Below are 27254 nucleotides of genomic sequence, written 5' to 3' on the forward strand. Positions count from 1 at the left end.
CTTCCATTCCATGGGAAGAGGCTGACAGCAAGCAATGTAGGTCATGAAAATGCAGGGAAGTTAGAGCATGGTGAGTACTGAGGAGAAAACTGAAGCCAAGAAAGGGAGAATGAAGGGTCTGGATCGCAGTGCCTCCTGAGAAAAGCTGGCATTTGAGCAAAGACCTGAAGGAGGTGAGGGAGGCAGTCAGACAGGGGTCTTGGAAGAGCATCCCAGGCAGAGGGCACAGCACACACACATTGTGTGTGTGAAGTGTGGGAAGGGGTCCACACTCCACAGAGGTGACAGCAGGGGCAGGCACCCAGTGGGGCAGGGCCTTGCCAGGCACACTACGGACTTCTGCTTTTGCTGTGAGATGGGAGCCATCAGAAGGCTGAACAGAGGAGGGCACTATCCCTAAAAGGCTCCTGCTGCTGGGTACAGAGGCCAGAAGAGGTAGAAGGCCACAGCCATAATCCAGGAACAAAATGACAATGGCGTGACCTGGATGGCGGTGTGTGGTGGTGACAGGTGGTCAGGTTCTGTATTGATGGGGATTTGGGGCCAAAGGATGCAGAGTCATGTGTGCCTCAGTGACCAGGCGGTCTTCAGGATGTTCAGGGTAGTTTGTCATTGCCTGTCTCCTTAATTTCTGCATTTACAGAAGGTGGACTTCTGTTTGAATTAATAATGCCAACATTTATTGAGCTGACGTTTATGAAATTATACATATTATATATTCACATGTGAACAGATGGTTTGTGTTCAGATGCCATTGTGCAGAGGAGGCCACAGGACCCAGAGAGGATGGAGAACTTGCCAAGGTCCCACCAGCAGCATTCGGAGCTCAGAGCCTCCCATCAGTTAGTTAGCCCCGGAGCTTGGTCTCCACGGTGCGAGTGCCATGATTGCCGATGCACAGGCTCAGATGAGGTGGCGCCCCGGCCACCTGCCTGTGGCAGGGATTAGATCAGGCATGGCGCATGAGTGTGTCTGGCAGGACGTAGTGGGCAGTCAAAATGGCAATTTCCTGCCTCCCTCCCTTCCAGGGGTCTGGGGCTTGACACATCGCCTCTCCCAGAACCCCACTCCCCCGATGAGACCAGGGTTTTATTCCTTTTTCTATTTAGATTATTATTCTGCCTGCAATCTTATGGCAACAGAGACAACAGTGTCAACACAGTGAAGCCTTTGTGAGCCATCCAGTGTTTGTCTCCCTCCCCAAGGGAAGTGAGATGGCTGCCCTGGGCTGGTGTTCTATGCCTTTGTGTCTTGGCCAGGGCCCAGGGCCAGCTGATGGCAGGGACACTTTGCCGTCTTACTCATGTATTGCCATGACACTTCAATACACTTTATCCACCACTACTAGTTTTCTCTTCATATTAGGGATGGCATTGGAAGAAGGAATAGATAAGTAACATGTTTGAGCAAAGAAAGGTCTACCCTATTAAATTGTTTTGTTTGGTAGGGATGGTATTTAAACAGACTGAAATCTTTTTAGAAAACTCAACACAAAGCACATGTGTAGAAGACTTGATCTAATTTACCTGGAACATGGATGCACTAAGGATTTCAGTAGCTCTGGTTTCTTCGTGGGGTTTTATTTGAAGGGTTCTGGAAGCACCATATACTGGAGGCCGCTGTATTTTCTGGGGAGCAAAGTGGCCTGAGAGGGAGAAATGTCCATAGGCAGGGCTGTGATTTAGGCAGATGGGGAGAAACGTCTGCGGCCCAGTGGGCTTTTCCAAGTAATCTGTGACTCTCTGGTATTAGGGTTAGACCATATGAAATGCTGCTTTTGCAGGTTAAAAATCAGCAATTTTGCATGATTCAACTCAATACATAACTTACCCCATTTTAAGACTTCAGGAGCTACAGTATTTCTGGGATTGTTCATTTAAGCAGAACTTAGAGCAATAAATTTCTAAGAATTTATACTAATCCTACTCACAGACTAATCTTGATTCTTGTCCGTGTGAGCGCAATCCAGAGCAGTCCCTGAAAGGCCATAGATCTAGTGCAGTCCCTGCCTGTGGCAGTGTCCACAGACACATCCCAGCGTCGGGGTCCCTCGTTCCCTTCGTGAAGAGACTAGAGCCACCTCCTTTCACCACACTGGCGCTCCGGGCAGCCTCCCAAGAATCCAGCATTAGCCTTCCTCCTTCTTTGCTAAAAATCACACTGTGCCACATCTCCTTTCTCCTGCCCCCAAATGGAGAGACGCACACGCTCCTCCCACTTTGCTATGGCACAACACTGTCAGCTCTGCAGCAGCCAGCTTTCTAGTAAGGGTGTGACCCCTGTTCCCTACTCTTCTCCTTCAGATATAATATGATTCTGTATACTTATATTCAAGAGTTCATTCTTTACTGTCCTTTCTTTTTGCTCTGTATTAGCTGCATTTATGTAGATTTCTCTCCTCCAAATGATAGTGCCCTTAACTACAGATGCTGTCATGTATCCTTTTCCTCAGCTACTCCCAGTCTGCCCAGGGTGGTGAACACCCTCCATCTCTGAAGTGTTGCTTCTGCCTGTGCGTCATGGACTTTAGTTCCATATTGTTGCAGCATTTGCCTGTCCCTCCCACTGCCTCCCATGACCATTTTCTTCATCCAGGGCTGAGTTTAGAGCCAGGGGATCTGGCATCAACACCCAGGTGGCTGTGCAGGGCCTCCTTTGAGGAAAAGGATCTGCAGTATCCACGACTTGTAGATACTTTGCACCTCCAGCATTGGCAAACATGGAATTCAAGAATTGTAGGTGAAGAACAGAGTCCACTTTGGAGCCATCTCTCTGTGGTGTCCGTCAGCTTCTGGGCATAGGGTAGAACACAGGAGAATAACTTGTGGAGTTTTTCATAAGTTCACTTTCAATGCCTTTCTCTAAAACAAAGTTTTTTTGAGGCATAGTCTCACTGTATTGCCCAGGCTGGAGTGCAGTGGTGCAATCACAGTTCACTGCGGCCTTGACCTCCCAGGCTTAAGCGATCCTCCGGCCTCATCCCCCCAAGTAACCGAGACTACAGACGTACACCATCACACCCATCTAGTTTTTGATGTGTTAGTGGAGACAGGGTCTCGTCATGTTGTCCAGACTGGCCTCAAACTCCTGGGTTCAAAATACACTCCTGCATCAGCTTCCCAAAGCGCTGGGATTACATGCATGAGCCACTGCTCCCGGCCTCTAAGAGGAATTTTAATATAGTTCTCGACTCAAACAGATGAAAGGCAATGGCAGACTGCTTTAAAATGAACACATCCCATCCAGAACGTGGTCCTCTCCTCCTGGTCTTCACTTCTGAGCATTTGGCCATGCTGGTGGCGTCCCTCTGTTTTTAGTGTTAGGATATCAGAGGCTCACCTGCATCCATTTCTGGTTGTGACTGAAACAGTCCCCTACAGAGCTCACAGAGGACCGAGAGCATTTCTGCTTGCTTTTAAGATGCTTTTTGCAACCTTTTCCATCTCATATGGCTTTGAACTTATTAATTTTAAAATCCAAGGCCTCGTTGCTGACTGTGGGTTTTAGCTCTGCAACTTTCCCGGGACCCCCACAGAGGAGCTACTGGCATTTTCCATGAGTTCCCATGAGAGGCCGGTGTGTGGCTATGAGCAACTTGTTTGGGAGAGACTAGCCATGTGTATTAAAATTTGTTTTGTTTTTGTCTTCATTTTGCTTTTGTACACTTTATTCCTCACTGCCGGACTTGCTAAATTACTAGAGCTTGGATTTTTTCAGGGGCTTTTTCAGGCCTCCAGATGAGTAAGTCATGGACACCCCCAGTACATCACCACCCCTTCTCCCTCTTCCTCCCCACTACAGATAGCTTACAACTGCTTGCCATGTCTAAGTACAAAGAACGTGGCCAAAACTTTCATCTACATGGCTGTTAAGTATACTTTACTATATAAAATACACATCATGCAGTGTTTTGTTATTTGATCTACCTTCTGATAAATTTTGGAATTTCACTGATGTATACTGGATTTTGAAGTATTTTAGCATTTGTCTGTTGTGTGGTGAAGCAGAGATGCTAATCCTGGTCCTTCATGAACATTGTCTTCATCTCACAAAAACATCCAGACTATCTCATTTATCAGGTGACCTTGTCTCTGTGGTCCTTTGAGTTTTAAGTAAGAGCTTATTTTAAATGAGCTGAGTAGATTTGTTTGGGAATACTTACACTTGTTGGACCTCATCTGAGAAACATTTCAGCCTCATGAGATAAGGCAAACTGTTGGTGCAGCTTGCACAGAAAAGTGCTGCATTTTTAGGTTGCATTTGTATTTATAGCTTACATCAAAAGGCTTATTCCTGTTTTCTCACAGGCTAGCAGCCTCTGGAAATATCCTGTGCCTGGCTGCAGCTTCTCCAAATTCCCCCAGACCCTTGCAGGGTTTGAGTGCTCCTCCTAATTTCTTTCTCTCACCTCTTTTAAGATATTGTATGAGAAGCCCCTCCCTACCCAACCATCTTTTGGGGCTCTGGCCAAATTATTAGGCGGAACCATATGAAATTGCTAATGTTGGTTTGCCTGTGACCTAATCTTGAACTCGGAGCCTTAATTTCTTCAGCTATAAAGTGAGAGTAACAATACTTTCTTCATAGGATTTTGTGAGAATTATTTGAGATAATTTGGGCACACTATTGACTAGTACATAGTAGGATTGATAATTATGTCCTAATGGAGAGACAAATGGATAGAAGTGTTACTAGATGTTTGTTGGCATCACATGAAATGACCCAGTGAATTGTCACTAAATTTGCATAGTCATTCTTAAAATGTAGGCTTTTTAGAATGGGGAGAATTCACTTAGGAGATGCACGGTGCTCACCAACAAGCCAGATGTGCACTTCTAGACAGCTGGAGCAGCGGCTCTGCCCATGCACCAAGTGCCGCTGGGCCTTCAGATCAAGCAGTCACTTTCACATGGACAGCTTGAGGATGGACAATTGCAGAAATGGAGTATTTAATGATAATGATGATTCTCCCTGGTAAAAAGAGGAAGTGGACTAGCTTTAAAAAATATTCAGAAATGAGGCTATTTGGAGAGATTAGAATTTGTGGGGTTTTTTTGTTTGTTTGTTTGTTTTTCAAAATAAATCATTCTAAATAAATAAGTAATTTTTTGTTTTCCCATGTATGTATAGCATGGTGGAATGTATTTTCCATTGTTTCCCAATGTTGAAATAGTCTGCCATTTAGTCTCTCTCAAAGAATCATTAACTTTACATTCAGATTTTCTAAGGAAATGCTGTAGCTCTTGTTTTTAATTTTCTCCCACTCAGGGGGATTAGGTGGCATTACCAAGTGATTTACAAATCCAGGTAGGCGCCTTTAATTTGTCCTGAAAAAATCCAAAAGCTCATTAAACGACTTGCTGAAATGAATATATACGGTGCTCACCTTTGAAAAGGTTAGCATTGTCACAAAGCTCAGGGAGCCACTGCTTGGTAATTCTCCACCCTGCCCTTAGCTGTTTAACCCATGGCAATCACCTGGTTTGTGACACCAGGCAGCTCATTATAATCAGCAAAGCAGAGCCCTGGCAGCCCTCCACTACAGGCACAATGAAACAGTCACAGTCTTGGATCCATCTCTGTAGAAAATGTACCTAGGTGTTTTATTCCATAGTGGTCGGGTCATCAAGGAAAAATAAACATAGCTTCCTCTCATGAATTCTGACAGTGAAGACGATCACCAGCCCTGGAACAACAGCGGTTCCTATTTCACAGTCCTTAATGTTTCTCGTGCCACTGCTGCTTTAAAAAAATACATGACTTTAATGACCAAAATAGAATTTATTATTAGTTACAAGTTAAGGGATGTATAACCCATTTCTCTCTCCCATTAAGTCTGTGCAAGTAATATTAGTGGATGTTTCTCACTGAAGAGATCCCCTACTTCAACTTTGCATAGAGGAAAAACCTGGGACACAGGCCTATTGTAGAAATTACCTCTGCATGGAGAGGTGCACACATTCTGTAGAAGTGGCATTTGGAATTGTCAGATAATAATTGCATATATTTGTGGGGTACAGTGTGATGTTGTGATACATGTGTACATTGCAGGTTGATTAGATCAGGCTAATTAACATAACTATTACTTTGCATACTTAACATTTCTTTGTGGTGAGAACACTTAAAATCTACTCCCTTTGCAATTTTGAAATCTATAATACATTATTATCTACAGTCACCATGCTTAAATTTTTTTGCATATTTCCATCCTCCCATCTCAAGGATAATTTTAGAGTAATTTATTGCCAGTTTGTAAATTGTATCACAAATTTTAAAATTATGTAAAGCATGGTGCATGTTTAAATTTTAGTTTCCTCTTGCATTTTCCTTAAACCTGTCTGGTCTTTGAAATGTCCTCTACCTGCCTGAGATCCTCTCCCTCTGCCTAGAGCCACTTTCCAAGGCTGTGTCCAGGGCTTTCTATGCAGTGGCTCCGTTCCTTCTCCCCTCCAGCCTCATACCTGGCTGCCAGACTCACCACCATGCATTCTCAGCCTACTGTCTACCCTCAGGAGCCTCCTCGCTTTCCTAACACTGGTGTCAGTCTAGACTCTGGCCTCTCCCCAGTCCTACGTCTTAAGGAGCCCTGTGTTCCCCAGTTTTCTGGACATGGCTTCTTGGGAAATGCTCCATAGTGTTTTCCTCCTGCCTCCCCCATCACTCCCGTTCTGATGTCGATTCCACTCAGTCTCAGAGCTACGCTTCAGGGGGACTCGCTTCACAAAGCCCCCCAACCACACCAAAAGAGTATAGCCGTTTCCTTCTCATGATACCTTGCACATTTGTTCACACCACCAAGAAGCCCTGGAAAGAATGTCCAAAAGTCATTCCTCTCACATCAGTAGTATGCTGGGAGAAGATAGGGACCATGAGTTACGTCTTTATGTCCTCCATGAACTCACAAAATAATTACTTCTGATTGAAAATATACAGAGGCATTTAAAAAGTTATCTCGCTCATGTACTGTCCTTAACCTTTGGGGTCTACGTAGAGTACATACTGAGACCAGATGATCCCAGTGATGTACATATGTGATGTTTGATGAAAACAGTGAGATCTCGTGTCTGCTATCAACATACAGACACAGGGAACTCTGAAAGATAAAGGCAGTAGAGAAATACAAAGGAAATTTCTCAAGTGACCTTTTTAATATTCACTGGAGATAAGTGAAAACAATTGAAACATCAGTCTACAAAGTAAATCACCAGTATACTTGATCAGAGTCAGAACCTGCTGTAGGTAGAGGCAATTTTCCATCATGTAAAATGACTACTGTCCTTATCACTGGTCCCTGTGTTTCTGTTTTTAATTGAGCAAAACACTTCTTATGAAATATTCCCCCACCTGTTGGAGGAAGCATTCAGGCCATGGGACAAGGAAGTGATGTGGCCCTTTCCCGTAAAGGGAAAGATCTTGCTGTCCCAGGCCTCCACAGGGCCCAAAACTTTGAGCCAGATGCCTGGCCATGGTAGTCAGTAATTGAGGCCTGCCCTTGTGTCCTACTCTGGAATGCCAGGGCTCTACACTCCACGGTGGTCTTTTGCCAGCTGTTCCCTGTTAGGTTCCACGGACTGGGTGCCACTAGGTTCAGCAGCTGCTGCTTTGATCCTGAACAGGCACACCTGTGGCATCATTCCCCTCACTGCAGCATGGTCCCACAGATCAACCCTGAACCCCTTCTTTCACAGATGAGGGGATGCGGGTTCTGCAGGGCAAACTAGTTGCCTAAGGCCACGGGGCCAGGACTCAGAGGAGTCTGCATCTGAACTCAGGGCTTTAACTTAAACCCTGCTATCTGTAATGACACATAGAATATCAGGCCTGAATTTCTACTTTCTTTTTTGTTCAGAGTCATTGCACCGGTGCTTCTACCCTCTTCAGGATTTTTGAATGACACCAAGTGGCACATAATTAAAAATAAGGATTTATCAGAAATGTTTCACCCTTAGAAGATAGCAATGAAAGAATGACAGTTCATTCCTGTTCCCTCTCAGTGTTTTGATTGTGGTGCAAAAGGCCCTTACAGTGAGACGCTCTGTTGTTCTCCAGTGTTGAAGCATGTCACAACTTCAGAAGCCATATCTGGCACCAAATTCATTCTCTCTTTGAAAATGTCCATTCAAAATAATTAAGAAAACTTTAGAATTTTGTACTGATTGTCTTCAAAATATCACTAGAAATAATCGCAGAAAGATAATTTTTGTGTAAATGAGCTCATTTAAATTTTTCAAATCTTGCTGCATGAAGGATCGAATTAATGTAGTTTATTCCTCTAAATTGTAGCTTCTTATGACAATTGTACAGATAATAAGTTAGCTAGAAAGTCACCATTTATTCCAGATTAGCTGTAAAAATGGCCAGTTTTGTGCTACTTTTGGTTCTGGGGAGAGAAAGAAGAATCTAATTTATCTATCCTTATTCTTCCTGTTAGCACCAAACAACAATGTGGATTAATTTAGCACTGAACATTGCAAACATCTTAAATAAGTTTGAAAGATTAAACTGAGACAGCGTGAGGGAGTAGAAAGAGGCCAGCGTGTGTTAACCGATCGGCCTGGGTTTGAGTTTCAGCCCTGCTCATTGCTAACTGGGTGGTCTCAGAGCATCACTTTTGTTGCCTGTTTCTGCTTTATCATATGTGGTTTGAGTTTTGCAGGAGGACCCAGTGGTCTCACAGCTACAAAGAACTTCATGAGTGGCCACCCATTGCACCAACATTGGGTAGCTTGTTTTTATTTCATAAAGATTGTCTCTTTTGTTCTAAGTGAGATATTGCCTCAACAGAACTCAGGCTAATTATAGTGTAATCTCACTATGATGGGTTTTAGAATCCTCCAATATACTGTAATACTCAGTACAACGTTTGAGTATTATAGGATCAAAGATTTAGAAGAGGATTGAGATGCAAGGAAGTACTTTCCTTACATCTGAGGAGAGAATAATGGACATGTAGGAGGCACTTAGTAAATGTCAGATGGAAGGGTTGGTGTGTAGGTGGGTGAATAGGTGGGTGAGTGGGTGGATGGATGGATGGATGAGTGGGTGGGTGGGTGAATAGATGGGTGGCAGGCACAATAATGGGAAGAAATGAGGGATTGAGAGAAGATGAACCTGGGCTCTCTGATGTGGATGGGCCACCACATTTGGGATCATACCCAGCCTCCTGGCCTTGGGAGCAGCGATACAGTTTTGCCTCACATATGAATTGTGAGAATCATCTCCATTGCTCTTCAAATAAAATACAAAATGGCTCCAAAGGACATTTTCCTCATCTGGGTCATGTCTCATGCCATTAATATAAAACTGCTGATTTAATGGAGCTGCTTTTGATCTATCAAGAAAAGATATACCAAATTCAATTTGGTTTTTTTCTAAGAGTAAGTGTCTTAATTTGGAAGAGAATGATTTGATTATAATTTTAAGTAATATTGCAGTTACATTTTTAGTCACGAAGATGATATCAAGTGACTCTATGAGGCTTAAGTGTGGAAAGTCCCAGAGAATTGTGTGGGTTGGGAATTTTGTCTTTAACAGCATAGGGGGCTGTTTCTGTTGTTTGTATATTGTATGAGTTTAGTCAGAATAGATGTTACAAGGAATTTTGCATATAAAATATAAAAGCAGACAGTTTTCATTGAAGAATAAAGTAGAATTATCCCAGAATATAAAGACATAAAAAGTTAAGATAAACACCCATCATTTTTTTCTGAAATTTTCTTTTTAAAACGTGTTATTTTGAGAGAATTTCTAATTCTGATCCCCTGACGGCAGCAGACTTTTTACCTGAATTCCTTCTGCCTTACTCTTAAAAGTTGAAAAGATTTGGGTACTCAGAGGTACCTGCTGAAATGCAGTAGAAATGTTGAATCTGTTGTTCAAATGTCAGACTCAGGAAGGACCAAAGATGCTCTGCACTTGATGATACATGTTCTCCAGCCACAAAAGAAAACACTCCTTACAAAAAAAAAAAAAATTCTTTTTTTCCCTTGCACAATCCATCCTGGGCCAGATATAGTCATAGCTCAATAGAAAATTGCTTTCCTGTTACTGGCAACCTGTGTGGTCACTGGTATGACACTGCCCCATGTCGACTTGCAAGCTGAGGGGCCACTGCAGCAGGCGCATGGTAACGGTGCCCAGGAGCACCGGAGGACTTGAAGGACACACACAGTGCCCAGTGCTGTCCACCCCCACCCGAAATGGGGTGCCAGGACCAGGGGCGGGAAGACAGCAGCCCCTGGGCTAGCCGGTTGGAGAGAGTTCTAATGAAGGGATGAGTGACAAGGAAGAGACATCTGCATAAATAAGTGCAAGATACAGGGCTGATGTGCTGTGCTGCAGAAGCCTCCACCCCACAAACAGAATGGCACACAGATGGGATTTAATGAAACTGTCACTCCCGCCCCTGCTCTAACCCCCAGGATTTCTCTCACTGGCTTGTTAGAGCCAAAAATACTTGAAATGCAAGTATTAAGGTTTAATTTGCAGGAGAAAACAGTAAGTTTTCTTTCTCCTGAGGTTGTTGGATAATAGAGTCCCAGCTGGAGAGAGTGGAAGAAGGGCTACAATTTACTCCTTCAGCTTTCTATAAAATCACCAGTGAGTAGATGGAACTCGGCCTTCTGCTAGCTGTGGCCTCACTAGTCTTTTCTCTTGTTGGGAGAATTCTGATCATAAGAGGCAGGGCCGTGACTGAGAGCCAGGCTCTCAAGTCAGGCTGCTGGTAGCATCTGAGAGAGGTGGAACAGAACACTTTTCCTCTCTGCTCTTCAATTTCCTCCTCTGCAAAAAGATTAGGATAGTATAAACCACAGGAGGGTTGTGAGGATTAAATGAGATAGAGCCTATAAAACTTCAACCCATTAAAAGCACTTGATGATTTTCATCAGTATCATTATTTAAATGTAACCTTTGGTTGATGCAGCAGCCACAGAGATGCCTGGCCGGAGGCTCGCTTATGCTCAGGATATAGACTGATTCACATGCTGCAGACACCACACCTGAAGGGCTGTCAGAACAGGGACTTTTCCCTTTGGGGTGCATTCGTAAAAGGGCATCCCGTATGCTGTGTGTTGCTGACAGTCTCTGAGAATATGTCAGTGACTATGCCTGAACTTCACACTGAGCCCTATTGCTTCTTAAGCCTTCCTCTAATATCGTTACAGTGTTTCCCTTCCTCACCCCTAGGCAGAAGCATCACAGGATTGTATGACACCTTATGGGGTTCTCAGCCCAGTGCCCTTCAGCCGGAGACTCGTTAGCAAACAGGTGGCTTCACTACCCCACTCAAACACCTAGACCTTCATCAAGACTCATTATTTTCAGCAGAGCTATATGTGTATATCTTTTTATTTACACAGCCTAGAACCAGATTAGCAGAAGGTTTAGAACAGTACAATTGAGCCTGTTATGCAACCAGAGTAAGTCATTCCAGCAGCCCCTGGGAATTTTCATGACCAATCTTGGCAGCAAACATAAAAATTTCAAACCACACTATGTAAGTCACTTATATTTACTTCCTGATCATCTTTTTTTTTTTTTTTTTTTTTAACCTAACACCGAATGAAATGCTAGAACAGATGTAAAAGGAGTAAAAGAGGTCTTTTTGCCCTCTGGCTGCTCAAAACTACTTTCCGTAATGTCAGTGAGACCCGTATTCTCCACGCTCATCTGGTCATTTTGGTTTGCACAGGACCAGTGTCTGTTGAGGGGCCCAGCCATGCCTACAAATAGAGCAGCTCTTCAGAGTGCTGTAGACATAGACGTGCTCCAGGGCCATTTGTTGTGATGGCTCAACCCTTGTGTCCACTTAGTGTAAGCTTCTTCCTAAGTGAGCCGGTTGCATCACATACTATTACTAATAGCCAGAAATCAGTTGCTTTTAATATTAACTGGCCAACATACTTTTGCTGCTTCTGGTCATGGAGGAGCTTTGTGTTATTAGAATTCCCCCAAATTTCCAGTTAGGTTTCAATAATTGTGGCTTTTTTTTTCTTTTTTTTTTCTTTTTTGCTCTGATAGGTCTGTGGGGTGTATTGAGTTTCAAGTGTGGGTCAGCAGTAATATTTATCACTCAGGTGTGCTATGCAACCCAGCATACCACTCAAGCAGTCTGAATAGGCCAGAAAGGCCACTTGGCAACCTTCGCATCAGCTTCTTTCCTCATTTTGTAAGTCACTTTGATTTGGTAAACCCCTAACTTTTCTTGGAGTGTCTTCTGGACATCTGATAACTTGGTATCAGATGAATATCTTCCTGGAAAACTGAGATGCCTTTAAGCTATTAAAACTATTTCATAGAAGCATAGAAATACTGTTTTCTGCTTCCAGAGGTAGTGATATTTCTTATTTTAAAATGCACAGAAGAAAAAACAAACATAGCTAAAATTTTGTAAATACCATGAAAAGGAATGATTTCCCCAAAATTGCTTTCAGAAATGAAAAATGAAGAAAATCTGTACACAACTTGGTGCAAATACTTTGGACCACAAAATTTGGTTGTATCATGCCTGAGCCTAGTCTGATTTCATGTGGGCCTAAGAGATTGTTTATAGGTAACAATTAAGAATGTCTCGAAGGAATGCATAACCAGAGTATCTGCTACAGATGTTTTCTTAAACTTGTCAGTTTCATTTACTTGTTATCTATCATATATCATATATCATCATGATCCTATTTAATTTACAGAATCAACCTAGATATAAATTATTCTGTAGGCCAAATGAAAGTGACTTTTGCCTTCAAAATAGAATGGTTGAAGAGTAAGCATTGGGTAATTCAGTTCAAATTGTGTTGCACTAAATAATACCTGTAATGTATTTTATTGAATAATTTTTTTCTCTTAGAGTCAGTGATGACAGAGCCAGAGTTTACAATTCATGTGTATTGCTCTTTAATTGTCTACTCTTTTTACACTTTGCTACAAACAGGATTTAAGACATTTAGAGACAGTTCTGCATTTCTAATTATTTTCCATTTTGTCGTCACTTCATGGATTTACATGCCCCGAAAATGTCAGCAATGGTCCTTTCTATATTAAGGTTGGGAGTACATTTTTTAGCTTCTAACACATGATATCTTTAGGATGAGTGAAAATCTGTGAAAGAGAAACACAGTTCAAGTGACATTGACGCCCTTCCTCCCAGAAATCAAGGTATTGGCGTCAGCATGGCAGAACTCAGGGTTTCTATTGTTCATATTGATTCGTCACTTTTTCAGTCATTTTCATCATTGAAGTAGCCTGTTGAATCTTTTCTCACTCAATTTGACAGCACTTTCTCTAGACTTGAAATAGGCTGAATGACTAATTTTCTTGTCACTTACATTTTTACTGATGTGAGACTTTGAGCGACAGTGTCACAGGGCATTTTCTCACTTGATGATTTACAGAAGGTGAGGCGCACTGGGAGAACTGGAGAAGATGGAAATGGAAAATGCTATAATTAAGGATGTGCTCCTTCACAAATCAATCCCCTGGGAAGAACTGATTTGAACATTTCTAATAACAGTATAGTCCAAATCCATTGCATGTGTGGAGCGCCTCAGATTCTAGGAGGGAGACCTTCAGCTCCCTATGCCGGAAGGACATGGGAATATGAGAACAGACCATCTCCAAAAGTCTGTAATTTAATAGCCTGAAGAAAATATTTTTCTCATTTCCATTTGCTCTTATCATTTCCTCAGAATTATTCTTAAACTTGGTTATATGGTATTTTCTTCTTTTTGAGTAGTAGTGAACTGTTTCTCTCCAGGAGTGTATCATTAGGGTTTGAAACTTAATCTAATATCTTATACCTCCATGTGTTTAATTTCCTTTTCCAAAACATCCATTTTATTTGGTTACATGGTTGAGTAAAGTCATCCTCTTTACCCGTTACCAGGCTGTGACATTTACTTTCAGTGATTCATTTATTTGCAGCCTTAAACAGTCCTAGAATTTAAATTTGCATTATATCGAAAGAGAAATAAAATCTTGTGAAAATGTTGTATGGCTTTAGGATGTAACTGGCATCTGTTCCTGTCTTGCTCATTATGGAATTTTATCCATTTGTTTAGTTATTAAATGCGACCTGAGCCCACCTGTAGAGCATGAGCCTTTGAGGCAGGTACCAGGGAAGTACATGGGAGCTGAGGCTCTGCAGGAACCCTGCTGCTTCTCCTTCCAGATGCTTCTCCCTGGGATCTGGGAAATGGCTGTCTCCCCCTCCCTCCATATCCCTTGACTGCTCTTTCACTTCTGCCCACCCTCTGGTGGGGTGGGGGTGGTTCCCTAGCATTGCATTCTCCCCTTTTCTCCTTCAAGATCATCTCCAAACCCATGACTCAACTCTTCAGCTCTGGCCCAGGCCTCTCTGCTGAGTCCCAGTCAGCACTTCCCTGAAGTTCTCCCCCAGAAATCCTTTGGGCTCCTCAGTCTCCTCCACTCAACCCTGCCTTCCTCCTCAGGTCCCTTTCTGTCCCACCCTCCTGGTCACTTACACCTTGATCCCAGGGTTTTGTCCAGAATCCATCTCCATCTCTTACCGTTGGTGAACACCCCAAGTCCAACTGGGTCTGCCCCGCATTGTGCCGCTTCCTCCCCTGCATTGTCTCCCTGCCCTGTTATGTCTCAGGCACAGATCAGGTCCTGCCATTCATCTATTTTGAAACCTTTGGAGATTCCCAGTTGCCACAGGCTGGTGTTGCTTCTTCCTTTCTGTAACCGGCCCATTGCAGTCTGACCAAGACCTACTCCTCATTCCCATGAATCGCTCCACCCACCAGCTCCCTAGAACTCACTGTCCACTTGTCTTTCCATAGAAGCTGTGAATGCTGTGAAGGACAAAACTATGTCTTTTTCATCCTCCAGCTGCTAGAACAGTCCTGGCACATGGTCTGCTGCTCTTCCTGTGTCTTCCATGATTAAATGATTCAGCCACTGTCTGCCTGGAGGGCTTTTGCTCTGCCAGGCCATCCTGCCATTTGTTCTCTCATGTGGTTAGTGAAGATCTTTTTATTAGCAGGCCTTCCTCATAATACATAGTGTGCACTGGGTACCACTAGGCATTTTGGGGGGCATTTTTTTTGAGACAGGGTCTCATTCTGTCACCCAGACTTCAGTGCAATGGCATAATCAGAACTCACTGCAGCCTCAACTTCCCAGGCTCAAGTGATCCTTTCACCTCAGCCTCCAGGCCAGCTGGAACCATAGGCATGTGCCATCACTCCCGGCTAATTTTTTGGGTTTTTGTAGAGACAGGGTCTCACTATGTTGCCCAGGCTAGTCTCAAACTCCTGGCCCCAAGTGATTTTCCCACCTTAGTCTCCCAAAGTGCTGGGGATTACAGGGGTGAGCCACTGCACCCTGCCTGGGGGCATTTATTTTACTGAGATATAATTCACAGACCATAGTGTTCACCCTTTTAAAATGTATAATACAGTGGTTTTTTGTATATTCACTGAGTTTTTCAACCATTTTCACTTCCAATTCCACAACATTTTGATCACCCCAAAAAGAAACTGAATACCCATTAACTGTCATGCCACGTACTCCCCTCCCTCCGGCCCCAAGCAGCCACTGATTTCCTTTCTGTCTGTATTAATTTGCTTATTCTGGACATTTATATAAATGAAGTCCCACCATATATGGACTTCGGCATCTGACTCCTTTCACTTAGCAGAGTGTTTTCAAAGTCCATCCGTGTCACAGCAGGTATCAATACTTCATTCGTTTTTATGGCTGAAGAATATTTTATTGTATGATATATTACATTTTGTTTATCCATTCATCAGTTTGCAGGCAAGGGGGTTGTTTCTGGTTTTTGCTGTAAATAATAGTGCTCCTATGAACATTTGTTGGCAAGCTTTTGTGTGAACATATATTTTCAGTTCTCTTGGGTACTGAACTTCTAGGAGTAGAATTGCTGGATCATCTGTTAACTTTTTGAGGAACTGCCAAACTGTTTTCCACAGTGGCTGCACTTTATTTATTTATTTATTTATTTATTTATTTATCTATTTTTGAGACAGTTTTGCTCTCGTTGCCCGGGCTGGAGTGCAATGGCGCAATTTTGGCTCGCTGCAACCTCCGCCTCCCGGGCTCAAGCAATTCTCCTGCCTCAGCCTCCTGAGTAGCTGGGATTACAGGCATGCGCCATCACACCCGGCTAATTTTGTATTTTTAGTAGAGACGGGGTTTCTCCATGTTAGTCAGGCTGGTCTCGAACTCCTGACCTCAGGTCATCCACCCGCCTCGGCCTCCCAAAGTGCTTGGATTACAGGCATGAGCCACTGCGCCCGGCCTGTGGCCGCACTTTATATTCCTACCAGCAAGGTATGAGGATTCCAGTTTCTCCACATCTTCTCCTCGTCCTCACTGGTTATTGTTGTTGCTTGTCCTTTTGATTATAGTCATCCTAGTAGGCGTGAGGTCGTATCTTATTATGGTTTTCATTTCCATTTCCCTAATGACTAGTGGTGTTGAGCATCTTTTCATGTGTTTACTGGCCATTTGCATATCTTCTTTAGATAAATGTCTGTGCACATCCTTTTTCATTTTAAAACTCAGTTGTCTTTAGTGTTGATCTGTGAGAGTTCTTTATATATTTGAGATACAAGATCCTTATCACTTAAATGGTTTGCAGATGTTTTCTCCTATTCTGTATGTTGCCTCTTCACTTTCTTTGGTCACTGTTCAAAACATTGCTCAAAAACGAAAATGTGTCATTTTCTTGTGCATCCTGTATTCCAAAAGCGGCCAGTAGTGGGGAGCAGCAGAAGAAATCAGCTAATTAATTTCCTAGTTTTGTAAAATATTCTTAGCCGTTCCTTCTCTGAGCTCAGACTCTGCCACAGTAGGCTCATTTTTTTTTACTAGGTTTAAAATGCATCCATGTTTTACACCTTTGAAACAGGGTAAGCTGTCATTAAGTTATCTCATTTTTATAAGTTTCTGTGAGCCCAGTATCTGTCCTGTGGGAGGGTCGTGCCTGCCTCCCTGTGTGTAGCGCCTCATTCTCTGCCTCACCGGAGAACCTGCTTCTGCTCCATTTCCTCTTCCCTCCACGCCAGGGTATGTGTGTCACCCAACGTGGCCCTCTCTCTGCCACGCCATAGTCCTTCATGGTTATGCTCAAGGCCATTCTCAAAAGTTCTGGTCATTTCAAGCCTGCAAGTAACATTCTTACCTCTTCCACATGCCCAAAAGGCGTATGTCATCCACTTCTGAAAAATGCAAAGAATAAGTAAGGTATTGAGATATTTGGACAGGCGCATTGATTGAACGTATAGATGCCAGTCAGCCTTGACCTCTTCCAAACTAGAGGACACTCAGGACCCTCCTTAATGGTGCAGTTCCTCTAAGGGCAATATAGCAACGTAAGTGACATCATGTTGCTTCCTTGCCTCAAGCCATTCGAGCCTCCTGTGCCCAGGCCCAGCCTGTCTTTCAACTGTACCTCCTGCCACCGTCTTACTACCCCATGGCCTCAGTCTCCTTTCTCCTCCTGAAGCATCCCAAATTCCTTCCCACTTATGGCATTCTTTGTGCCTGAACTGCTCTTATACTCCTTACCCCACTTCATCCCTGCTTGGTTAGCTGCTTCCCTCCCATCAGAGACTTCGTTGAGCTTATCTCCCTCTTTCCTTCCTGGTACTGATATAATGACAGTTTGCCTTATTCCCTGGACTTGTCCTTTAACTAGTGTTCGGTCTGCCTCCCTGCTAGAATTCAGGCTTGCTGGGGGCAGGAGTGACATCTGTCTTGTTCCCTAATTACATGCCCATTACCTAGCACAGGGGGGCACTCAATACATATCTCTTGAATGGATGAGCGCTTGAATGAAGGTGGATTTGCTTTTTGAAAATAGCACAGCCGCCGGGCGCGGTGGCTCAAGCCTGTAATCCCAGCACTTTGGGAGGCCGAGGCGGGCGGATCACAAGGTCAGGAGATCGAGACCACGGTGAAACCCCGTCTCTACTAAAAATACAAAAAATTAGCCGGGCGCGGTTGTGGGCGCCTGTAGTCCCAGCTACTTGGGAGGCTGAGGCAGGAGAATGGCGTGAACCCAGGAGGCGGAGCTTGCAGTGAGCCGAGATCGCGCCACTGCACTCCAGCCTGGGCGACAGAGCGAGACTCCGTCTCAAAAAAAAAAAAAAAAAAAAAAAAAAGAAAGAAAAAAGAAAATAGCACAGCCACTTGAGATCCGGTTCTCTGAGCAGACAAGGATAATGTATAGAAATCTATGCTTAAGCCCGTGAATATATGTAGTATTTTGACCATTCTCAGATTCAGCTGGTTTTGTCATTCTTAATGCATAGTAAGTAATTCTAACAACAGTAATTTTGTAGAAATGCATTTTTATTTCTCGAAGCATTATCTCCCTCCCCCACAGGTGGCATTCATATCCCTGTTTGATTTGAGCTTTTTGAATCCCTTCTGTCAAGAGTTCCCCACAACTTTCTGAAAATTTTGAGCTCTGACATTCTGGTCTACTTCTGGAATGAAATCCCTAAAAATAGTACTGTCTCTTTTCTGCTTTCTCTGTGTCTGAGTCAAATGGACTTCTTTGTAATCATCGTCAACTCTAACACCCAAACACATACCTTTTATATTAGCCTTCGACCTGAAGCTCATTCTATCCTTCTGATGGGTGAGAAAAGATTCATTTGATGAGTGCTTTTTCATTATGTCCAAATTGCCCATTTTTATTATGAAATATTTATACAGACTAGAAGACGTGTCATTTACATACATTCTAAGGAACACCAAAACGTGTCCCAGTACTGATACCCACCTGCACCAGCCAATATATTTGAGACCCTCCCAGGTACCACCCCTCCACACCCCAGAGATAATCCCAGGTTATTATTTCCTTGCTCTTCATCATTTTCCTACATATGTGTATAGCCCTAAGCAATATGTTTCACTTAACCTGTTTTTAAAATATATATAGGCCGGGTAAGGTGGCTTAGGCCTATAATCCCAGCACTTTGGGAGGCTCAGGTGGAAGGATCACTTGAGGCCAGGAATTCAAGACCACCCTGGGCAACATAGCGAGACCCCATTGCTACAAAATATTTTAAAACTTATCCAGGCATGGTGATGTATGTCTGTAGGCCCAGCTACTTGGTAGGCTGAGGTGGGAGGATTGCTTGAGTCCAGGACTTCAAGGTTGCAGTGAGCTATGATGGCTCCACTGTACTCCATACTACATGACACAGTGAGACCCTGTCTATAAATTAATTAATTAATTAATAATAAAATGTGTAGCAATAGAATTGCACTCATGTGTCCTTCAGTGACTGGCTTTTTTGGTTGAGCATTGTTTTCAATTTTATCCTTATTAATACACATGCCTATAGTTCATTTATTTTCACTGCTATATAATATCCCATTGTGTGACTGCATTTATCCATGAATGTTAAAAATAGTTTCCTTTTTCTTTTTTGCTGTTGTCTGTAACATGTTATAAACATTCTGAACCAAGCACATATGTACCAGAGCTCATATACTGAGGAGCGGAATTGCCAGTCCACAAGCGCGCGCATCTTTTCTTTCCTGGATAAGGTCAGATTGCTCTCCCAAGAAGCCAGGCCAGTTACCTCCCAGCAGCAGGTTCTTGGGGCTCCTGTGCCCCATGTGCTGTCTGACATTTGGCATTATTACATGTTCTGTGTTTGGCCACTCTGGGATATATAAGATGGTATTTTGTTGTGATTCTCATCCCTGATCGTTAATGATATTGAGCAACTTAATTGCCAGTCATGGTTTATCTCTTGGTTGCCCATCTTTCTAGTAGGTTATTTGACTTTTTCTTATGGATTTGCTAGGCGTTCTTCTTATATTCTGGCACCTACCCCTTGCCAGCTCTCAGTTGCAGGTGCTTCCTCCCACATTGTGCCTGGTAGTTCTGCCTTCTTTACAGTTTTGTGGTAAACAGGAGTTCTTACTTTGAATGTGATCAGATGTACCAGTCTTCTCCCTGTGGTTCATGTTTTGCTTTCTTAAGAGATCTATCCGTACCCCAACGTCATAAAGAGTTTGCCCCATACATTCTTCTAAAAGTTTTTATCATGCAGTTTTTAAAATCTATGTAGAATTTTACTTCAAAATGAACTCTCTAACCTCTCCTTACAAGTTGCTATTGCCTATAATATATCTAGCTGTTTCATAGCTTAAAACAATGGACACGAATTTCAGGCGTTCATTTATCCACACAGTAAATATTATGTGGGGTGCTTTTAAGCTAGGTTGTATGAGTGACATAAAAGAATAAATTTCTGTTGACATAAATTTGATGAACCTGACTCATATGGTGTCCTCAAGGAGTTTATTGAAGTAAACGATGGTCCCAAAAAACATATGTCTGTGTCCCAGCTCCTGGAACCTGTGAATGTTAACTATTTGATACAAGGCTGTGTGCTGATATAAGTAAGTTAAGGATCTTAAAATGAGGAGATCATCCTGGGTTATCCAGGAGAACAGTAAATTCAGTGAGGAGTGTCCTTTTAAGGGAGACACATAGAATAGGAAAAGGCCATGTAGCCATGGAGGCAAAGAGTGGAGTCAATGCAGCCCCACGAACGGAGACAGCCACCTGGAACTGGAAGAAGCATGAACAAAATCTCTCCTGCAGCCTCTGCTGTCATCTTGATTTTGGACCTGTGGTCTCCCAAAACTAGTGAGAGAATAAATTTCTGTTGTTTTAAACTACCCAGTTTGTGGTCATTTCCAGCAGCCACAGAAAACTAACATAAGGAGGCTTAAGACGGTCATATGTAGTAGCTATTTAGCCAGAGGTTTTCAACCTTTTCCACACCCTAGTGTCCTCAAGGGATGGGACAGTGGCAGCAGAACTCGGGAGCACCAGAACTTTTGAGAGGGATGCATGGATGGCTGAAGCGTCCTAGATGGTTCTGAAACATGACATTCCCTTCTCTGCAGATCACTGCTATGGGAGTTAGAGTCTGCAGAGTCATGAGAATGGCTAGCTCCAGGCTTGCTTGTGCCAGTGATAAGAGGCTGCATGAGTTCAGCACCAGAAAACTGGAATGGGTATGCAAATTGTTACAGCACACACACACCGATGTCAGGAAGCTGCCTGTGTCCGGGGCCAGTTTGCCAGTCTGAGCATCATGTCTGCTCTTGTAAAATTTAGAGAAGGTTCAGGCAAGAAGGGTTTCAAGGGTTGAAAAAATATAGTCTGCAACATAGCCTCTTCCAAACATTTCTCTTTATGTCTTTGATAAAAGAAGCTTGAAAGTGCTAAACAACAGTCAACAAACACATAGCCTGAATAAGTAAAAAGAAATTAAAATGGAATAATTGTTGTTTTGTTGTATTTTATAAAGACAGCATGGTCTGGGTATAGATGCAGCTTACACATATGCACTCAGGTTTACATTGTGGGTTGATTATTGTAGCTCACGTATATTTAAGTCAGTTGATTTGTCTCATTTGGAGTTTAGTTCCCAACCTCACACAAGATCTTGAACTTAACACTATTTATTCTAGAATTCAAGATATTAGATGAAAGCAGTAAAGGTTAGAGGACCTGGGCTCTAGCCTTAATTCCATTACTGCGTCACTGTGATTCAAGAAAATTACTTGAACTCTCGGAGCTCTCATTACCTGATCAGTAAAATGGAGATCGTAGGACTTCCCCGCTCATGAGGGTGTAGCCTGAAGGGGGTTTGCTTGCCCTGGAGCCTGACATGGAACTCTCCTCTAGCTTACCTACTACATTCTTTCTGCAACAAAACCCTAGGCCCACATGGTAGAGGCAGGGAGCAGTCAATCCAGATTTATCGTGCTTTTCTTTTTGTGCTGGAACCCAGGCAGATGCTTCATATATAAGATTCTATTTAATCTTCCCAGCCATCCTGAGGACGGGTTGGTATCCCCATTTTACACGTAAGACAACTGAGGCTGGGAGTTGAAACAGCTTGCCTTTGCTGTCTCACGTGTAAAATGGGGACATCAACACCTGGCAGGGAAGAGAGCAACTGGGATTCAAACCCTGCCTTCCTTCCACCAAAATACAAGCTCCTTCCTGACTGTCATGCTGCTGCTGTCATTTCTAAAAATTAAAACAAACAATGAGAGTAAAGTTGGGGGACAGGTTCAGATTCTCAGACTCTTACAGCTCTGCAGATTCAGCAGGGTGTGTCTTGAGAGTCTCAAGAAGTTCTCTTGGAAATTTTTGATAAAATGTAACTAGTAATGGCATATAACCTCTTTAGTAAAGTAGGGGAATAATATTAATTTTTTTTATTTTTTATTCTAGAGACAGAATCTTGCTCTGTTGCCCAGGCTGGACTCATTAAACTCTTGCTCTTTAAAAAAGTACTTTGTTGTGTGTGACTTTTAATGAGATAATAATTCAGAACAGGATTAAAAGTTACACATTTGTTAGAAGACTTTTTAAGAGAACAAAAGGGCCATGGCTCGTATTGAAACAGGGATCGGATTTGTGACCCGGTGCCTCTTTCCGTGAAAGGTCTTTGACCATCCAGGGATGGACATTATTTCAGCATTCACTTCACATTTTAACATGTCTTACATGTGAAAAGCTTACAGGCATTTTGATGTCTAAATTATAAATGCCCTTTATTATAGAAAGCAACCAGCATTGAAGCCCTAAGGATATTAGGTAAGAAAATGTCAGATGATACTGCTCCAAATTCCCCTTGCTAGTAGTTCTACTAATTAATACAGTTAAGATCCCAGTGCTGTGTTTTTTATGGCTACTAAAGGAAATGATTTTTGGCACCCACAAGCTCCTTGGCTGTTTCTAAATGCCGCCAGAGCTAAGGGGATATTTGTTTACTCTTTGTCAGGGTGTTTACATGCCCTGGCTTGGGCCATGAGCGAAAATGTATTTGATGATCTCCTGGTCTCACCCCAGTCCCTAATGGATGTTTGTCTAAATGACAGCACCCAGTTTAGCACTGTTAACACTCCAGTTAGTAGGCGGGAGAGTGTGGGCTGTGTGTGACAGTCGGGGGCATGGATGGCAGGGTCAGGAACCTTCTCTGAAGGAAACACTTCCTTCTCCAGGATCCAGTTCTGGAAGCACCTTTGTGTTTTCTCTGTCTCCTACTGCCTTAATTTAGGAGTCAGACCATAAATATTCATTGAATCAGAGAATCTCACAACTTCATTATTACTCCTCTAAATACAGTGCTGGACTTTCTCTAAGGAGCCCAGATCTCTCAGCCTTGACAAGGACAAGCTTACAACAATTGGATAGTGCCATCCAGGATAGGGACGGTGGGCTGCCGTCTGGGGTCAGTTCATATTGTATTATGCAAAACGTCCCTTTGTAGGTTTGATCATGAGCTTGATTCACATAGCCAGCCACTTTCCAGATACGTGGCTTCCATAGAGTAGTTAGCAAAATGCACACGCATTTCCTTTTTGTTCACCATTGTCCCAAGCACTGTATGTGGATGTTTTGGACGCAGTGGGGCCTTTCAGGAAACAGCAGGACAATGCTAGGCAGAGCATGACAGGTCTTTAGAGGGACATGCCTGCTCTAACCCAGGCCCACAAGCAGACGACGGACTGAAAGGGGGAGCCATGAATTGAGCGTTGACAGCGGGCCACGGCGGTCCGAAGGCTCAGGTGGTTGTCAGCCATAAGTTTAGCTCAGCTCTTTGAGTAATTTGTCACGCCTCGCTCAGCCCCTGCTGGGCCAGCACGTGCCAGCTTAGTGTCAGAGTGCCTGTTCGCCAGACGGCCACTCAGGCCTAACGTCCTGCTGTTCCCCAGACCAGCGGCTTGCTGGGGCCATGCACGGAGGGCCGAGCCATGGCGACAGCCAAGTGCTGTGCAGAATAAGTGTGTTCATAATGAGACGTGAATGGCATTAGTGGGTCCCTCTAGAATTGGGCCTGAGCAGGCGCCTCTCGCTGAGGAAGTTTGGCAGCCTGTTCATTAAGGCGAGTCACCAGGAGTTCAGCCCACAGTCGAGAAGCCAGTTCAGGCTCATGCTGCCCAGGCCTTGGGTGGTTGTGCCCATCTATATAAAAGATCATAAATCATTAGAGGGGCCACTTTGGAAATCTTCAAACTTATTTTCCTTGCTTGAGGTTGCATAGAGCAAGCTTATGGAGAAATTCTGGCAGCACGCTGTGCAGTAGTGCTTTCCACAGTGACAGGCATGTCCTATATGTGTGCAATCCAGTATAGAACCCCTAGCCACATGTGGCTATTGAGTGCTTAAAATATATCTAGGTGGGGCAGGGGGTGGTGGGGGGCAAAGCAACTGAATTGTAGCTTTTTATTTTAATTAATTCAAATTTAAAATGAGATAGCCACGTGTGGCTCGTGGCTACTGTATGGGATAGCACAGCCCTAGAATGCCTCTGGTCTCCTCATGGTATGAAAATTATCCTCTGAATATAACTGAGGGAGTAGGGAGAGGAAGAGCCTGCGTTTAGAGATCGGTGTGCACCCTTTGCCATAAGAAAGTAGAAAAGTATTTGGCCATTTAAAAACACATGCTGTCTTGAAAGCTGATTGAAAGGGCATAATTGTCACTAACTTGTATTTTTAAAGAGGCCGCTTTGAAAAGATAGTTTGAAAATGTAGTGAGAAATGCTAGAGTTACGTTTCTTCTTCTGGAGCTGCAAATAATAAACTGATGGTGATCTACATTCCCTGTGTTCCTGGAGAATTAGCATGATTTTCAAAACGACTGAAACATGTCTTTTAACTTTTGCATTGATAATGAGGAAGGGGAAAATGAGACGTCATGCGGACTTCCCCAAGTGTTAATTCATAACGTCGTATGTGCAGTGCCTCCATCCATTGTCGGATTGTTCTGACGTTATCCTGTTATTGGAAGTGCATGATTCACCTTCTGAGGAAACAGAAGCCACACACAAAAGGGGAAGATTTGCTTTTTGCCCTGTGAAAGCCTGCCACACGCAGGGGTCCTATTAAGACAGCTGGAAAGTTGCTTCAGTGTGTTACGCTTGTAAGTTTTATTGGTGACTGGTTTTTGATTACACATTTGAATGCTGTGTGTTCCAGAGTGCAGTTTTAATTAAAAGGCAGTAGTCTTTTTAAAAAAAATTGCACTGTACACTCTTGATAGATTCTCTCACATAGTAGTTCTTATTTTCCAATGTTCACAGCTTGTCTTGGTTAGAGGCTCTGATGCCCCCTCAAAGTATATCTTCCTAGCCTTCTCTCTTCCCAGTAACTTGCATCTTCTTATTTTTAAGAAGCGTCTGCACTGTTGTATTACCAAGTTGCTTGAAGTATCAACTCATGTCAATAGGCTAAGAATGTTTTATCCACTGAAATAGGACGTAAAAGATCTACCTATTGTCAGTGGAAAGAGATGCCGTTGCAATCAGTGTCTCCTGTTTTTGTTTAAATCAACCCTAATGATCTTATGATGTTATTCTGTAACTGTTGCCTTACATGTTTTTTAGTATTACTAGTATTAAATGCAATTAAAGTCTAAGAGAAACTTAGGTCTGAAAACCAGAATTTTGGTATGAATTATGACTAATATTTAATTTTCTGCAAGATGGCAAAGAACCTGCAGGATACTTTTTTACACAGAAAAAAATGCACAACAGTATTAAAAGTGAATTCTGTCACTGCTCTGCATGCCACTTTGCACACGCACTTTTTCCTTAACCGGTTACCGCAGCTATGAAGAGCGAGCTCTGTATCTCGAAGCAATAATTCAGAACCACCGCGAAGTCATGACATTCGAGGATTTCGCAGCCCAAGTCTTTTCTCCCTCTCCCAGCTACTCCCTCAGCGGAACGGGTGAGTGTCTACATTATTCTTCTCTCACGCGCTTAAGACGCATTCAAGCAGCAGATGTACACCTGTTTTTCACAGATAAATGCTTGCAAATTTAAGAAGAGCATTCTCCCTCTGAATCAACTAATGAATATCAAAAGGAATGATGACATTCATTTTAATTTGTTTTGTATTCGAGCTGTTCACTCAGTTCCTTTCTTCAGCTATCCTGTTAACCTTCAAATCTAGCAAGGTTAATGAACTTTTTCTCAGTAATGTGCTCCGGTTCATTCAGGAGTGTGGGTTTCTTGCTGAGCTGGGAATATGTTGTTTAAAAGCGATGCCCGAATCAGTGCTTACTTATCAAAAAAAGAGTTCCTCACAGTGGAAGCCGTTGCTACTAATGCTAAATGGGGATTATGCTGCCGAGATACGAGGGTCAGGGATTAATGCAGGAGACATGGAAGGACAGTGTCCCGGGGTCCATCATTACAGCAATGCAGTGTGCGTGTGTCTCTCTGGAGTGGTCTGTGTCATGTGGACAAGCCGCCGACCGGAGCAGCACCTGGTGTGGAACCCGTTTAGAAACTAGCTTAGAATAATTTTCATTTATTAGGGCCAGTGGAAAATTGTGAAAGTTTCCATAGATTTCCTTGTTTTTAGGTTTTTATTCTTTTTATATTTCCAGCTTGGGGGGAAAAATACACGTACCGCCACTTAAACAGATTATATGATTACTGTGTGTTTCTTTCAAATAATAGAATTATTACTTGTAAATTTCTGCATATAATTACAGATTAATTGCCTTTCAGAGAGTAAATGGGATATTTAGCCAATGCATGTTGAAATTCTCACTGAGGAGCTTCCTTCTTCCACTGCTTTAGATGCAACTGTTAGAGTGCTTAATAGATTTCTAACCTGTGTCAATTGTCTCTGAACACTGCCTTACTTCTCCTATTCTGATTCGTTAACAAATATCTTATACACAAAGTGAAAAAAAATTAAATCCAGTGAAATAAATCACTTACAAATAAAATCAGCCATGCATCATTGTTTAACATCGCTGGCCTCAATCCTCGCCTCTCCGAGCTTTGTTGGGAGATAAGAGGGAGAGGCACGCACTTGCGCAGGGAGCCAGGAGCAGCAGGCAGAAGGCTTGGGAGATAAGCAGGCTGGCAGAGGTGCAGGAGCAGCACGATTTGCATAATCACGCCTCTGCTTCCTGGTGAGGCGTCAAGGAACACTGGGATGGCCTCTATTGATCTTTGTTGAACTGGAATACTAAGCAACATGAGAAAAGCTTATAACTTAAAGCTTTGATTAATGTTTCTTACATTAAAAAAGTGGAACAGCTGTGAATTGAATTCTTTTATACACTCTGCCAACATTCTATCTAAGACAAAAAAAAAATTCGTTTCAAGGGAAATGAAGATTTCATACTCGGTCTGGCTAGAGATTTTAAATTGTTTCTAATTTTTCAGTGCAAGAACATGAGGGATCTGTAGCAA

General features: G+C 42.9%; 1 protein-coding gene across 6 annotated transcripts in view; it reads left to right on the forward strand.

The window, feature by feature from the left end:
- RALGAPA2 (Ral GTPase activating protein catalytic subunit alpha 2) overlaps positions 1 to 27254 on the forward strand; it is a 322744-nt gene that overhangs the window by 274058 nt on the left and 21432 nt on the right. For all 6 annotated transcript variants that reach the window (XR_013398579.1, XR_013398580.1, XM_015149541.3 and 3 more), the window contains 1 exon segment: positions 25649 to 25770. Coding sequence is in view for 4 of the 6 variants with exons in the window: in XM_015149541.3 (XP_015005027.1) it covers positions 25649 to 25770 (122 nt within the window). In the remaining 2 variants the exon portion in view is untranslated.

This window comes from Macaca mulatta, chromosome 10, assembly GCF_049350105.2.
Source record: "Macaca mulatta isolate MMU2019108-1 chromosome 10, T2T-MMU8v2.0, whole genome shotgun sequence".
Lineage (NCBI taxonomy): Eukaryota > Metazoa > Chordata > Mammalia > Primates > Cercopithecidae > Macaca > Macaca mulatta.